The 16,286-nt window shown below is 30.8% G+C and overlaps 1 protein-coding gene across 5 annotated transcripts; it reads left to right on the forward strand.

Annotated features, from left to right (window-relative positions):
• The first annotated feature begins 1,617 nt into the window (after positions 1-1,617).
• On the forward strand, positions 1,618-14,722 carry LOC136976513 (sodium/calcium exchanger Calx-like). 5 transcript variants are annotated; one of them, XM_067271812.1, is made up of 12 exons: positions 1,618-1,676; positions 3,787-4,148; positions 4,640-4,766; positions 5,009-5,222; positions 6,530-6,597; positions 6,784-6,951; positions 12,233-12,414; positions 12,891-13,126; positions 13,207-13,545; positions 13,612-13,790; positions 13,903-14,232; positions 14,455-14,722. In XM_067271812.1, exons 2-12 carry the CDS (start codon positions 3,793-3,795, stop codon positions 14,707-14,709), a joined length of 2,454 nt encoding a protein of 817 aa, XP_067127913.1. In that variant the 5' UTR covers positions 1,618-1,676; positions 3,787-3,792; the 3' UTR covers positions 14,710-14,722. The 5 variants fall into 5 exon arrangements, with proteins under 5 accessions (XP_067127913.1, XP_067127918.1, XP_067127916.1 ...); XM_067271815.1 differs by lacking the exon at positions 1,618-1,676 and adding an exon at positions 2,380-2,445; XM_067271817.1 differs by lacking the exons at positions 1,618-1,676; positions 3,787-4,148 and adding an exon at positions 2,377-2,445.
• Positions 14,723-16,286: the final 1,564 nt, after the last annotated feature.

Below are 16,286 nucleotides of genomic sequence, written 5' to 3' on the forward strand. Positions count from 1 at the left end.
TATATATTAACATTTTATGTATTTTTATGTATAAAATAATAACAGATAAACAAAAAGAAAATATACAATCTACATCAACGTCACACCAGAATCCAATTTTGCATTTTCTCACGCTAGAGGCATTAAGAATCCTTAGACGTTACTTGCCAACGATTGACAATTGCGAAGATGATGTTTTCAAGGCGTTCGTGATCGTTGAAAAAGAAAGTCGAGACAGTTAAGTGCTCAAAACAAACAACACTAAACGAATTTTTCAGTTTTTCATCTACAGAGTAATTGTAAATGGAGAACACAATGTATTGTAAGCCTATACTACTGTATAACGCACTACTGTATTTTCCTAATTGTAGTTTTGTGCTTTAGTGGTCACATCAGATAACTCGACACATTTCCACTTCCCCATGGGGTGTCGACTTATGCGGACTCGACTGTAACATATAACATTATATATATATATAATATATTATTTATTTATTATATATTAAATTATTATATATATATATATATATTAATATATATATTATTTATTTATTTATTTATGATTTCAAAAGTTTTTAGTAACCCATTGTTTTTTTCTTGATGCGCGGTGGTCGAGATTTTGTTTCACGTTCAGAAAATATAAAATTCGTCTTTTTCATGGCCTCTTCCGGCAATGGCAGCCCCCAGCTGTAAATGAAAACAAAGCTTGATCTGCTAGAAGTTTGTGCGGCGAAGAAAACACTAGTAATAGTTACATAAGAAAAAACAATAAAAAAAGCGGATGCAGGCAGGAAAATAACATTTCATCGTTTATCTTTAGATAAACGAATATTAAAACAGTGGATTCATTATATTTGACGAGATTCTGGAAATAAATTTCATGCAGGTGATATTTCAAAAAGTATCATTACACAGAATCGTTATTAATTAATAAATATTTATTAAAAAATTTTAATATCGGACTTTCAGCAATTTGCACCCGTTTGTTCTGTGTTGAAAATCTTCGAATTTAAATTATATACATTAACTTGGAGAAAAAAAACTTGAAAAACAAACACGCGTGAACTCACACAGTTCCCACTATTTTTCCTTGAATTTTTCAGTAGAAATTGCGGAAAGAATCGAGTGTGAAAAATGTGTTACAAATCTTTCAGGTACATATATAAGAAATTTTAATTGGTAATATGTAAACAGTTATTAACATTAATAATAATATAACACCATTGTTCCTTTCTAAAAATATCTCCCTGTAATAAGTTTCGATCATACCAAAGTATCATCTGAAAGTTATAGGCCTATACAAGCACCAAACCATTAGGATCATCTGAAAATGAAATCGGTGATAACAAATCACAGCTGGAATTACAAAGCTCAAAAAACAATGAGGCTGCAGCAGAAGATAAAAATAATAGCTCAGAAGCAGTTAATAATGATCTAAAAAATAATAATCCTGCAAGACAGAGCAACACAAGAACATTTTCAGGAATCAGGAGTTGGATATTTATTTATTTATAATAATAATTATCAACAATGGAATAAATAATACAATATTAATGACTTATTTACTAATACTATTATTATTATTTTTATTATTATAACAACAATAATCATTTCTGTTGTATTATTTTAATATGATTAAAAAGATGTTTGCTTCCTTCCTAGAAGAGACCGCATGAAAAAGAAATAAAATATAAAAAGTAAGTACATTTAAAATAATTAGGCTGAAATTCGAAAAAATTGTATATCTATAAATTTCTACTGTCGTCCGTCTGTCGTTCCTTAATCTCGAGAACGGAGTTAAATAGGTGAACGATAAGACCAGTTATGGAGACTTTAGGGGCAGGAGATCCCTCAATCAACTGTATATAAACTTCTGAAACAAACCGGTAGTCATGTTATTTCCATAATTTCATCTGAAAGATGTTAGATAGATGACTAGCACGACTCTATTGCTAACAGGAAAAGTATGATGTACAGGAGCAAGACACTACTAATTTGAGGCGAAGAGAATATATTTTGAATTAAATAAATAAAAAATATGATTAAAAGTTGCAGCTCGGCATTGTGACGATGCCACAATAAATAACTTATTAATGTTTTTTACTTGTAAAAAGTGCAGAGCCTTATTTTTCTTCATGCTATGATGGCATCTTCTCTTAATAACAATATTATCTTCATTGCAAGACATTAAATAACAATGTAGTAAATTTTATTAAAAATTTATATTTTAATACAGATTAAACAAAAACACTAATTTTTTTCCTTTAATTTTTCAAAATTTTAATATTTTATTTCGATATATTTGAGGAAATAATTTTAACGTGGTGACTCTAAATTTAAAAAAATGTTCCATTAATTTAAACAAATTTTTAACTTAATTTTTGAATAAAAACTACAGAGAAAATAGAATGCATTTTAAATAAGGAATTTAAAGACAAAAATCAAAAAGAGATGGAAACTTTTTCTGTGAATATAATTTCGAAACTTTTTAATACTAATAATTAGATTTTATATGATATAAGTTATTAATTAAATGGTATTTTATATACTGTATTTTTGAATATGGAATTATTAATATTAGAGTGGCATTAATATATATATAACACATACACCTTATGTTGCTGAGAACTTACTTTACTGCTTTAAACGAACGTTCTCAACCTGATCAACAGGCCATCAATTCTCTAGAACATTTACAATCGTTCTATATATAAAACGATTGTAAACGTTCTATATGAATTAAATTAAAAATACGTTGAAAATACTAACAAAATTGCAAGTAAATTTTTCAAGATTAAAATAAAATATCACAATTTATGAATTTTTTTTTTAATGCTCTTTTACTTCTTTCTGGAGATAGAATTTATGAAATTTGCTACTAAAGGTAGACGTTAGGCCCTGTCTCTTAACTAAATTAATAATTATAATTTTAATAATTAAATAAATAATTTAGAATCATCTGGAAAAAAGAACTGACTCGGGGTGGGGCTTCTTTTGTAATTTTTTAAGTATTGATGTTCTATTATAAAAAGGCTAGCTTGGGGTCCGGGTTGTGCGACTGAAAACATAGGTTGCGGGTTTAAGTACCGCCCCGGTTCGATGATTCTAAATTGTTTATTAAATTATAATTCATTTAATATTTCTAAATATATAAAGCTTCCGTCAAGAATAAAGTTTTCAGATTATTGGGTATAAATAATAACTTCATTCGCATCACCCCAACTTTGTCCATTTCAGCCTCAGAAAATAATTACAATGCTGTACGTCTTCTTCGACACAATAGATCTTTTCTTGCTGCGTAATTCATTTGTTTAAATTTCTCTGTTGCACCGATGTATATTTAGATTTACTCGTTTTTTTAATGACATGACTTTTCTCGACTTTCCCATCGGTTGCTACTTCTAAAGCATAGTCGGTGTGGATGACGTAAATGGCATCTAAAAAGAAAGAACCTTATATAATTTTAATATCTTATATGTTACAGCAATAAACATCATAGGGATGGGAGAAAAGAATTTTTTGGTTTAATGCTAATATAGTCAATGGAATATGTACTACACTAACACTAACACTAACATTAACTTGTGCTTAATTTTGTTGTTTAAATAATCCAATTTTGAAGTTATGTAACCACTGTTGATCATAGATTTCTTGTCAGATTTATCTTTCAGTAAATCAATACTGCATCTAGTCATATAATATGCCTTTTATTTTAAGAAAGACGTTTTTAATAGTATAAAATAATGAAAAATATATTTATTAATAGCGAATTGTTATCTAATTAAAAACACATTTAAACCATTGCAGTAAAACATGGAAAATAATTGTTCTTGTCCTGATCTTGACAATTACTTTTGTTCGAATAAAGGTGTATATTTGCCATTAATCAACGAATTCTCATGGTCACGTGAAACCAGATCTTGCTTATACATCGTAGGACTTATTTATTGTTTTTTGGGTGTTGCAATTATCGCAGACATTTTCATGTGTTCGATCGAAACGATTACAAGCAAAACCAAGAGAGTTGTGTTAGCAACTGAAAATGCTAATAAACCAGAAGTTTTAGAAATCAAAATATGGAATGATACTGTAGCTAATTTAACGTTAATGGCTTTAGGATCAAGTGCTCCTGAAATTTTATTAGCCGTTGTAGAGATAATAGGAAACAAGTAAGTGTGTTACGGTAATTTAAATAACCCTTTCAAAACCTTTGTATTTCCAGTAAGTTACAATGCTAAATTGAGTGAACAAACGTTTTCGAATCTCCTCCGAGATCTGCTTCAGGTTCGTTAATGTTCCAACCTCATTCCAAGGTTGGAACACCAACGAGATTCGAAAACTCTTGTTCACTCAAGTTAGCATTGTAACCTACTGGAAATACATAGGTTTTGAAAGGGTTAGTTACAAGATTCCAGTAATCAAGTAGTGTCAAGTTGGGTAATTTAAATATTATATATATCGCTATTGTCTTGTTTATGGAATCTGGCGAAGCTTTCCTCATTTTTTAAAACTCTGGGAGTCATTCTCTTTATATGCTCATACATATATATTTTAAATAAAAATATTGAATTTTATTATATACTATTACTTGATTAAATTTATAATAAATTATTTAATGTATAATTCAGTCATTGGTTTAAAAAATAATTCAAATGTTTAGGTTTAAAGCTGGAGATTTGGGACCAGGTACAATAGTCGGTTCGGCAGCATTTAATCTGCTTATTATTACAGCAGTTTGCATCACTTCTATACCAAAGGGAGAATCTAGACGAATTCGTATGATTAGTGTAAGATTTTAAAATAATTTTGAAAGAAAAATCACATTTTAATTATGTCTTAGAAACAAATACATCTTAAATTCGAAGTTTAAGAGTATAATACTAACAACAAAATGTTCAAAATTAAAATAATTTAAAAACTTTTTAATGATATTTATATTATAAACAGCGTTGCTAGTTTGTACTCAATCCTTTGTATTTTTTTTAAACCCGTAAACTGTAATAATTGGTAATTCATTAATGTTTTACAGGTATTCATAGTTACAGCTTTCTTCAGCATATTTGCGTATCTTTGGTTATTACTTGTTCTTATGGTCATTAGTCCTGGGATTGTAGAAGTCTGGGAAGCTGAGATTACATTTTTATTCTTCCCTGCGTTAGTTATTCTAGCCTATTGCGCAGACAAACATTTTCAATCTCACCATAAATTAGAAGAGAGTCAATTCGCATTAGAATCTTCAAGAAGTAAGTTTAATTAGATCTGTTTAATTTTCTAATAGTATTCAAATAAGTTAATTTAATCTGAGATTATTTATTACTTTTCCGGCTGTTATGTATACATAACAAGTGAAAGTATTGAAATCGTGTCAAATTTGACCCTCTGAGTTTTTTGCAAATTTACACGTTTTGAAACCTCCTGAACCTAAAAAGAGTAAAAAGAAAAAAGCAAAAAAATTCCGTGGGTGTGTGTGTGTATTGGTGACTATTTCATTTAATATCTCAGAATGGGGCAATGATTAATATTGTAGATTCATATCTGAATGATTCAATATGAACCATTTTAAGTTTTGATTAAAGTATACAGTGTTTGGGACGAAAATTACCAATAAGAAATTGTTAAAAATTAATGAAAAACAATTGTTTTTCCCTAATTTGCCGAGTTTTCGTTTATTGTACTTAGAAAAATCATCCCTCAATCCACACCTTTGTCGTTGTCAAAGTTTCGCGATCGCGATTTCTTAATAAAGTAATTTTTACCGATGAATGCATATTTCACATTTCTGGTCAAGTTAACAGACATAACTGCAAGATATGTGGATCGGGGAATCCGCACGCAGTGAGAGAGCTTCAACTAAGACAGTCCGTTCTAAAGTGAATGCTTGATGTCACTGTGCATCGGCCCATTCTTATTCATGGACAAGATTATTACTGGAGAAGTTTACTTACAAATTAGATGTGCTACAGAATTATTCTGTTCCTCAGATACCAGACGAATTCTTTTCTAATATGATTGAATCCTCTCCATTGCGTTACACATTTAAGGGATCATTTAGACAAGTGTTTTCTACACAGTAAATTCTAGACGTGGCTGACTCATGGCAAGGACCCTGGAACCGCAGTTCTAACCCCTCTTGATTTTTTTCTTTGTGCGTGTGTTGAAAGATTTTGTGCATCAAACACGAGTAGCGGACTTGGTGGATTTGTGTCGAAGGACCATTGCTGCCCGTGAAACTCACTCCGCAGATGGCGGTAAACATCTAGTGGGAGGTCAACTACCATCTGCACATCTGTTGCACCGCAAAGCATGCACATGTGGAAGTTTAGTGATGCCCATATAATCTCGAAAGTTCTATCTTCTATCGTAAAGCAAGTTGTTGTATACATGTTTTGCACTGATTTACAACAATTTTTTTATTAGTAGTTACGTCCCGGACATCCTGTATTACATGAAAAATATTTTGATAAAGTTATTTTTAAATTAAAAGAATTATGAAATACATAACTTAAACGATGCCTTAAAATTGATTTTATATTTTTATAATTTTTTTCAGCTATATTGTTAAGGACGTATTTTCCTCGGGGCCATTTGAATAAAGAAAATTTAACTAGTTTTGTTAAGGTGAGAATTTTTTAGGTAAATTTAGATCATTGTTTTCATATTAAAAAAAGTAAATACTGGTACAAAAAATTTTCTCTTAAAATTTCTATTAAGAAATTTAATTCCATTTGCTAATTTTGTTTGCAGTTAAACAAAATATTTATAAGTCTATTTTGTCTATAAGTTTTTTTAAATTGGAATTTTTAGGAAATTAAAAAATATCCTGGCTTATCCGACGAAGATGCTGCTTGTTTGGCTGCATTACGATTGGTAGAGGAAAGAGAGCATTCACGAATGTGGTACAGAGTAGGTGCAATTAGAAATATAACAGGTGGTAAAAAACCCAAGCCTACACTGAACGAAAAATTAAAAGAGGTACTTTCGAAATTACAGTTAATTTTTAGTTAAAAATATCTTACGATTGAATTATTTAATTAAGTACAGTCTTAGTACGGTAGCATTACTAGGGACATTTTAAGACTTTTCATGATTTACGATTAGTTTCACTAATATGTATTTCTTTTGAGATAAAATAAAGTTATCTGTAATGTGGATGTGTAGTTAGCTAATTGAGTGACATCAAGATTATTTTAATTGGTTTAATTTTCATTACAATGTCGTATAGCTTTCAGTTTGTTAAAAAAAAAAAAAATTATTAGTGTTCCAAGTAAAATAATAGCCACACTAACATGGTACAAAAGCTGAAACAAATGTCTCAATTTAGGGGAAGTATCCTAACTTTTGATCAGAGGTATCTAAAGAAATTTTTTTTAAAAATACAATAGCGATATAAAATGTTTAGTTAGTGTTACCAAAACTAATGCTAGAGACTAATATTTGCACGTATTTATTAGTATCCATTTTTATTTTTTATATGTGGTTTTTAGCTCAGAATTTGAAAATTGTCTCAAGTATGGATACTTGAGTGTAATATTTTTTTTTAATTATAAAAAAAAGATATTTCTTAAATGAGTTATACACAATGATATAATTTGTATGCATAGCAATGTAAATAAACTATAATAATGCAGATGCATTATCAGTTACATTACTCACGCTTTCGTCCAATCTTCGCTTTCAGACCAAATTAATGTAGATATAACCATATTTATTGATCACTTACTAGTTATATTTAATTAATTTCTAATTAATCACTAGTTAAATTAAATTAATTTTTCTGAAAGCGTAGCTCGTTCTAAGGTCTAGGTAACCTATTTGTATGGAAGCCCAGAAGTTGTGGGTTCGAGTTCCTCTCTGAGCCGAATATTCGAAATTCAATCTTTTTATTTCTGATTATTAAATTTAACACAGACAGCGGCTTACCTCTTATCTCTAACTAAATTTCTTAATAACATATAGGGCTACAATAACAGCGTATAATAAGAATCCGGGTGTATCATTTTATTAATAATGTTTATCAGGTTGAATTCTATATGTAACTAAATGACTAACAGACCATTCGGAAATTTCATAAATTTAAAATATTTACGAGATAGAGTCAAAATGCTTCAAACTTTTAATACAAGTTTTATTACACAATAGACAGATGACAAATGACCGAAGAATTCCTTATTTGCTTATGCTTCCTATATACTGGAAGTCGAGAAGGGGTTTCTTTTATCGTATAAAGAACCACGTGATATTGAATTTAACACTATATTTTGCTAAAACTGCATTATAAGATATATATTTTTCAATTTGAAGATACACAAAATAAAAGTTTTTATTAGTTAGAATTATTTCATTAATTTTTATGCAGCGTAAACAAAAGAATAAAAGTTCATAATTTGAAACTCAAAATTAAAATAATCAATTTAAGATTGAATTCAAATATATATTAAGGCTGGAAATTAAAAACCGTAAAGATTTCTTTGTAAATACTATATATCTATTACATGGGCCTAATTACCACATCATTGTAAATTATGTTTGTCAGAATAGTTTTAAATCTTACCAAAACTTAAAATATTCTAATGAAACCATCTTATCAAAGTTAGTTCTACCAAGTAATGTGCTATTGTTTTGTTAATGTTACTTGCAATCCAGTTAAAATATAATAGTTATAAGTATAATTAATCTTGATCCAAAATAACTGTAATTTAAAAGAAAATGATAAAATTTTTATAACGCCTTTTATTATATTGAACTGTTTATTATTACCACTACCAATAAATGATACAACACATCAATTAAATAAGCATGCTTTTTTAAAATATAAAAGAAAGGATAAACAATCTTAACTCTATGCATATATCTAACGAAAAACAATATATCTAATTTGTCATAATACATATGTGTACAGTATATATGAAAACAAGCATAATTTTATTTCTTTTTATTTATGTTCACTAGCAGATGAATCTTTTCTTTAACTGTATTTCTATTTTATCTTGAGTTTTTTCCAGACTTCTGAAATACAAAAACAAAATTTACATATTGTTACTAAAAGACTAAGCAAAATAAAAATACATACTTGGCAGATGTGACATCATTACATCATTTTGTGACGCAATTTCGTGACGATTCTATTTTGGAATTTTTAAATACCATCTAAGCCAATGTTCAGTTTCGTGTTCATAATGCATTCTTAACCAGTCAACGTAGAGACGATTTTCACCTTTTTTAATTAATTTAATTTGGCTTGTACATGCAGATTTTATATTACAAGATCCCTGGTTCTCCAATAATCGACTGTATTCGTTATTCTCTCGTCAGACTTCCTCGTGAGTTCAAAAAGTTATTTGTATTCAATATTCAAAAGATATTAATTAATTAATTAACTTATTTTTTATTTGTTGCTATATGATTGCAATTGTAATATAAATTTTACCATTAACAATGTTCTACTTAGCTGTAGTTATGTTTTTAAATCTATATGCCTTTTTTATAAAAGACTTTCCAAAATAGACATTTTGAAAGTAGTTATCTCTTATTATACACTGATGTGCAAAACTTAGGCAATGATTTTTTTTTTTTTTTTTTGCCATAACTCTTCAAGAGATAACGTCTGGGAGACATGAAATTCAGAATACAAAGACAATATTTTGTACTTAAAAGATGTAGAAAGTGTGCTAGCACAGAAATGAATAGAACGCATACAGTATGGAATTAAACAAAAAAGGATTTATTGAAAGAGTAGTGTTAGTACAAATGATTGTCTGTTCAAGAAAGAGAACAACAAACAGATGTCCCTAAGTAAGGGTATCTCCCTTAAATGCAATGGTTGCTTGGCACTGTCTCTCCATACTCAACATCAGATTATCAAACAGCTGTTGAAGATCGAGGGCCCTTTCCTCAATGAACATCTGTTTCATTTGTTGGGTGTTCTTCAGCAGATATAATCATGCTGAAAGGTGTCTCCCCAAAACATCCCATACACCCATACATGTTCTACGGGATTTAAATTAAGGGAGTTCACTGGCCAATCCATTCTAGTGATATCTTCACTTTCTAGAAGCTCCTCAACAGCACAAGTCTGATGTGTCGTGGAGTTATCCATAAAAACGAAGTCTGCACCAATAGCACCTCAGAACAGATATACGTGGGGAATGAACACTTGTTGACAATAGCAATCTCCGGTAACAGTACTTCCTTCGGAAATTTGGAGCTCAGACCACTGGTTCATCATAATGCCTCTCCAAAGTGGGATAAAACCGTGCAATCTCTTCTTATCAACTGGCATTGGGAATCACTTGTGATAGTGAAACGACTCATCTGTAAAGATGTGACTCCGTTGATGAGATGTCCAGTTTGTTCGTTTCTTACACCAGTCTGAAGGTGTTTGCTGATGGGCAGCTGTCAATGGAATGCAGTGTTTAGGACAGCAGGCGAATAGGCCACTTTTATAAAGACGTTTGGCCACATTAAACTGCAACACTTTTTGTTCCGTTGTCGCTGAGCAATGTTGCCTGCTGACTGGTATCGATCTCTTTTCGCCTGCAGGACTTTTCGCCTATCAGTCACCCATTGCATTGTTGTTCTTGACGACCACCACCAACCTTTCTTACAGTTGTACCTGTGGTTTGGAAGGCTTTCCAAGCTCGTGAAACAACATTTTTGTTAATTCCAAACTCTTGGGCTACACTCTTCACACTACGTCTCCCTCAAGCTTGCTGATCATTCTACCACTTACACATGGTAGAATGATCGGCATGGTTTCTTCTAGTTATATTGCACGTACAAACTTACTTGAACTTGCAGCAAATGTCTTTAATAGCGCCTTTTGTTCTCCTTTTTATTGTAGTCTTGCACTGCGCACGCTGACTGTACACGTTTTTCGTGCCCTCACGTCACCTGTGAAGTCTTCTTCCTGATATTTGCATACGAATCACCTTTCTACTAAATTGGGAGTTCATTGTACTGATAGCAAAAAGCCCTTTTCTACAATTTCATGGTTCTCTGCTTAAAAATTACATTGTTGCTTAAGTTTTGCACGCCAGTGTATTTATTCTTTAATGTAACTTCGTTTATAAATGACGTCTAAAGAAACGTTTTTATTAACATATATCATTAAAATCTGATTAAAAACAAGATTTTTATCCAAATTAATCTTCATTTCATGTTTTTCTTGAGCAATTAGCCGTTTATTCTAAGGATATGAACAGTTAGTCACGTTTAAGGCATATAAAATTCCATTACTCTTATTATAAGTGGTTGTAAGTTTGTGTATATTCCCATTATTTATTTAAATTACATTGGCGTGAAAACATTTTTTCACATACTGCGCAGGACACAATATGCATGGCACAGTACGCTTTAATCTAGCAATGACAATACAATGATAACAGAACCTATTCTTTTTTACTTCCAGTGTATATGGGTCATGTGCAATTGACGGAATTCTTGGGTCATTCATTTAACACTCGTCGAAAAGCGTCTTAGTCAGCTACACACTTCTGTCAGTGTCTACATTGACAACAGAGCCGGATTTATCAATCCAGGGGCCCTGGGCACAAATTCGGCGGGGGTCCCCCCTTTAAGAGTAGGCAAATTTGATGATTTAGAAAATTTACACAAAATACTGTACTTTCAATTAGATTTGAACTAGGAAGTTGTAAATTTCATTTAAAAATAAGGTTATTGTAAACATACATATATTTTATTGTGTAAAACTAATTATTTTAATTTAACTGAAAAATACCTATGTGAAATTTTTTCCCGAAATTTTCCAATGTTTCATAGGTTTTTTCCCGGGTTTGGTTTTCTCTGCCTGTTGCCTTCATGATTAGGCCACACTAGGCTGTCGCGGTAATAAAAAAAAAATTATGTTTAAACATAATTTTTTTTTAGTTTTGTAGGGGCCCCTATTTTGTGGGGGTCCTGGGCAAGGCCCCAAATGCCCTTATGTAAATCCGGCCCTGATTGACAAAGCAATCCTGGAAGCCATATTTTTATGATGTCTCTGCGACTTCTACCTTGTCTTTAACCGGTCGTTCCTTGTTCACAAATATTTGACAAGAAAGGACAGTATTTTCACAACTTTCTTACTCACCTGAGCGTGTCTCTAAAAGTTTTATATGTTTCCTAAAATAAAAGAATGACCGAAAGATTACATGTTAATTTTTAAAATTTATATTAGAACTTTAAAATGAGAGCCTCTGAAGTTTATCATTCCTCATAATTAGATTTTTCTTTAAAAATTCAATTATATTTTTAGGTGTATGATGCTATCCAAGATGAAGAAGTGGGAAAACAGTTGCAAACTGTGGCAAAAGGAGAGAGAGATGATGTTGCCATTATAGAATTTTCTGCAGCATCTTGTGCCATTATGGAGAATGCTGGACATGTTACTGTTACTATTCTTCGTCACGGAAAAATAGATAACGAAGTATCATGCAAGTATGCTAATATTTTAATGGTCTAGTGTTTTTGAGTTTGGCTATCATCGGGTTCGATCTGTATAAATATTGGAGAGACGGGCAAACGATAATGAGTAAAAAAAATTTCTCATTGTCTGGTTTTCAGTGGAAAATAAGATCCATTTATTGAGTACACATTGTACGGTAAGGACACAAAGTGTAAGGTTCGTAGAAAAGCTTTTCTAAGAATATTTCCAAGCCTTTCACACACAAGGGTTGGGGCGTGGGGTATAAGTTTATGGAACCAATGGAGCAGTGGCTCAAAAAAGTTTGAGAATCACTGTTCTAAATGTTCAATAATTTTTCCTTACAAGTTAGAATTTCCCTTCAATTTTTAAGTAAAAAACCGAAACTTAGTATTAATTTATTTTATTTAAAGTTCTTCAATTTTTAATTTTTTCGCCTTTAATTGTTGTTATATAGTAAGAAGTAATTTTTTGTTGGATTGTTCGATAGATTTGAAACAATAGATGGGACTGCAGTAGCTGGAGAAGATTACATAGAAAAGAAAGAATTGGTAGTTTTCAAATCAAATGAAACAGAGAAGAATGTTTTTGTAGAGATAATTGATGATAATCAATGGGAACCAGACGAAACTTTCTTCTTAAAATTAAGTTTATGCGAAGAAAAAATCGAAGATGTTGCTTTAGGAAGAACTTGTATCATGGAAATTATTATTCTGAATGATGATAGTGCGTTAGCATTTTATTTTAAACCTTACATTGATTATACTGTATTAATTTTAATTATAAGTAAATTTAACATGCTGTAGCTCCCGGCATTTTAGAATTTAAACAAAGAGGTATTATTGTGAAGGAGAATGCCGGCACTGTTTTAGTACCTGTTGTAAGAAAACATGGCGCGGATGGCGATGTCTCTTGTAAATGGAGAACAATCGATAAATCTGCTTTCAATGAAAAAGATTTTACTGGAGGACGTGGAAAACTTGTTTTTCAACACGCAGAAGTGGAGAAAAATATCGAAATTTCTATTATAGACGATTTTGAAGAAAAAAAAGATAAACAATTTGAAATTGCACTTTACAAACCGAAAAGAGGAGCTGTAATTGGCCAAATTAATAGAACAATAATTACCATAACCAATGATGATGGTAAGCAAAAATAATATTTATTAAAACAGTTTTTAATAAATAATATCGTTTATTATTATTTTGCAGAATTTCAGAATGTTGTTCAGAAACTAATGAAGTTAACTAATACGAATTTACATTCTCTTCAACTGCAATCAGAAACGTGGATTGAACAACTCAAAGATGCTATGAATGTTAATGGGGGAGATTTAGAAAACGCAATTCTGATTGATTATATTTTACATTTTATCACTTTTGGCTGGAAAGTAGGTTATTTACTTTTTAAAAGAAATTCCCTATTTTAGATCCCTGTTTAAAACAGGCTTGAAGATATATTTTATTCAAAATTTAGAATTTTCAGTATTTTACTTCTGTTAGGTTGTATTTGCTCTCGTTCCTCCAACATCTATACTTGGAGGATGGTTAACATTTTTTGTATCTTTGTTTGCTATTGGAATATTAACAGCGATCATTGGAGATATGGCATCTATTTTTGGCTGCTTAGTTGGATTGCCTGACACTATAACGGCTATTACATTTGTGGCTCTCGGAACATCACTACCAGATTTATTTGCATCCAAAGCAGCAGCCGTGCAGGAAAGATATGCTGATAACGCTATTGGTAATATTACTGGAAGCAATTCAGTCAATGTGTTTTTAGGAGTGGGACTTCCATGGGTGATTGCATCTTTCTATTGGACATCACAAGTATGATTTTATTTATAACTGAACTATATTAATTGTTCGCGAAATAATTCAGTCAACTACTAAATTGAAGACACCAATTAAATATTCATAAAAATTAATCTAAAAACTTTATAAAGTTTCGAAATTTATTAATTATAGACTTAGTAAAGGATAGAATTTGAGATAAAATGTATTTATCAATTAAAATCTTAATTTGAGAATAATTTTCCACTTTTGTTTCAGGGAAAGGATTTTCAAGTGGAGGCTGGAACTTTGGGATTTAGCGTTGGAATTTATTCGATAATTGCTTTCGTTTGCATAATTTTACTATTGACAAGAAGATGTATGAATAAATGTGGGGGTGGAGAATTAGGAGGACCAACTTGTTTAGCCAATCTCTCTGCAATTTTCATGGTCCTTCTTTGGATTATGTATATAATCTTATCCTCACTTAATGCTTATGATGTTTTTAAGACAGAAACAAATGAATTCTTGTAAAATAATTTAAAAAATTTTTAATAATAATTTCTAAATTCTTTGTAGATAATCTGAAAACAAAAAGTGTAATGTGTGAATTATTTCGACACAAATAAGATTAAACTATTTATATGTATACTAAAAACAAACTAAAACATTAAATACGAAAAACTATATCTGAAAATGATATATTTGTTTAAATTTAAAACTAAAAAGTATTCCTACGTTTCGTTTTGAAAACTTGTATTATTTCTTTCACGTTAGTAACACATAATAGTGACCAATTTCACATAAAAAAATCCTCCCAGATGACCCACGTGTCGCGTTGCCGTATACGAATAAATCAAACCAAACTTTATTTCTTATTACAGCTTTATTAAATAATGTATTAGGATGGATAAATCGAAAAACTGAAGTCCAATCAACACCCCCCATTTCTTATCTTTATTATTATTATATGGGATAATTCCTTTCATTGAGCTACAATTTTCAAAAATTGTAGCTCAATGAAAGGAATTATGTCTGTCTCTATCTGTCTTTCCTTAATCTCGAGAACTGAATTAGATAGATGAAAATCGAGATAGATGTGGAAAGCTTAGGGGACCCCGACCCCTATATAAGAACTTCCGATGCAAACTGGAAGTCACGTTATTTTATAATTCAAAACTTTTCCCCTGAAAGTAGTTAATAGATGACCAACACGACTCTATTATTAAAGGAAAAGTATGATGTACAGAGGCAAGACACTACAGTACTAATTTGAGGTAGAGAGCATAGATATTTTAAATTAAATAAACTAATAAAAATATGATTAAAAATTGCAGCTCAGCATTGTGACGATGTTTTCAATTCAAAAATTTTCTCTTGAATTTTTTTCGGAGTTAGATAGATGACCAGCTTGTCGCCATTGTTAATAGGAAAAGTATGACGTACAGGAGCGAGACACTACAGATTTTCCTCGTATAACACTGTAGTTACGTTTCAAGAAAGTGCCGTGTTATGGGAGTCCGTACTATACGAAACAAAGGAATAATACGAAACATGGGGTTAAGTTCCAAAAGTTAGCAAAAGCAAATACTATTGTTTTTCGTTAGTAAGAGAAATACTGTATATTTATGAAAGCAATTAATAATTTATTTTCAATCAAAAATTAACTAGCAAGCACAACTAAAATTAATATTACTCGTTAATATTAATTTTAGTGAAAAATGCCTCTGACGGGACTCACCAGTGGCCGAGTGGATAAAACCACTGAACACTGGTCGTGAGATCGCGCCTCTCCAACAGGCAGGTCACGTGGAGTTTTCCGGGTTTTCATCATGTTAGTAACATCTAAATATAGGCCAGTTTCCCATAGAAAGTCATCCCGAGAGGCATCCCCAGTGTTTGGTGATTTTATCCACTCGGCCGCTGGTGGGCTAATTTGGAGTGTCTGATAATTATGCTACTGGTGTACCATATACCAAACAAATTCCACGATTGAAATTTGTTTGAACATATGGTACACAAGAGACCTTTGGCGGAAATACATCTGAAAAATGAATATTATATGCACATTGTGAATGTTGATTTTGCGTAATAACCTGTTCATGATCTTT

This window comes from Centruroides vittatus, unplaced genomic scaffold, assembly GCF_030686945.1.
Source record: "Centruroides vittatus isolate TY-2023 unplaced genomic scaffold, ASM3068694v2 contig_400, whole genome shotgun sequence".
Taxonomy (NCBI): Eukaryota; Metazoa; Arthropoda; class Arachnida; order Scorpiones; family Buthidae; genus Centruroides; species Centruroides vittatus.

Bases quoted from the DNA above. Each gene is read 5' to 3' on its own strand.
- LOC136976513 (XM_067271812.1), top strand. From the start codon at position 3,793: ATGGAAAATAATTGTTCTTGTCCTGATCTTGACAATTACTTTTGTTCG. The intron at 6,598-6,783 runs GTGAGAATTTTT...TGGAATTTTTAG, and splicing joins ATTTAACTAGTTTTGTTAAG to GAAATTAAAAAATATCCTGG. The intron at 13,127-13,206 runs GTGCGTTAGCAT...AACATGCTGTAG, and splicing joins TATTATTCTGAATGATGATA to CTCCCGGCATTTTAGAATTT.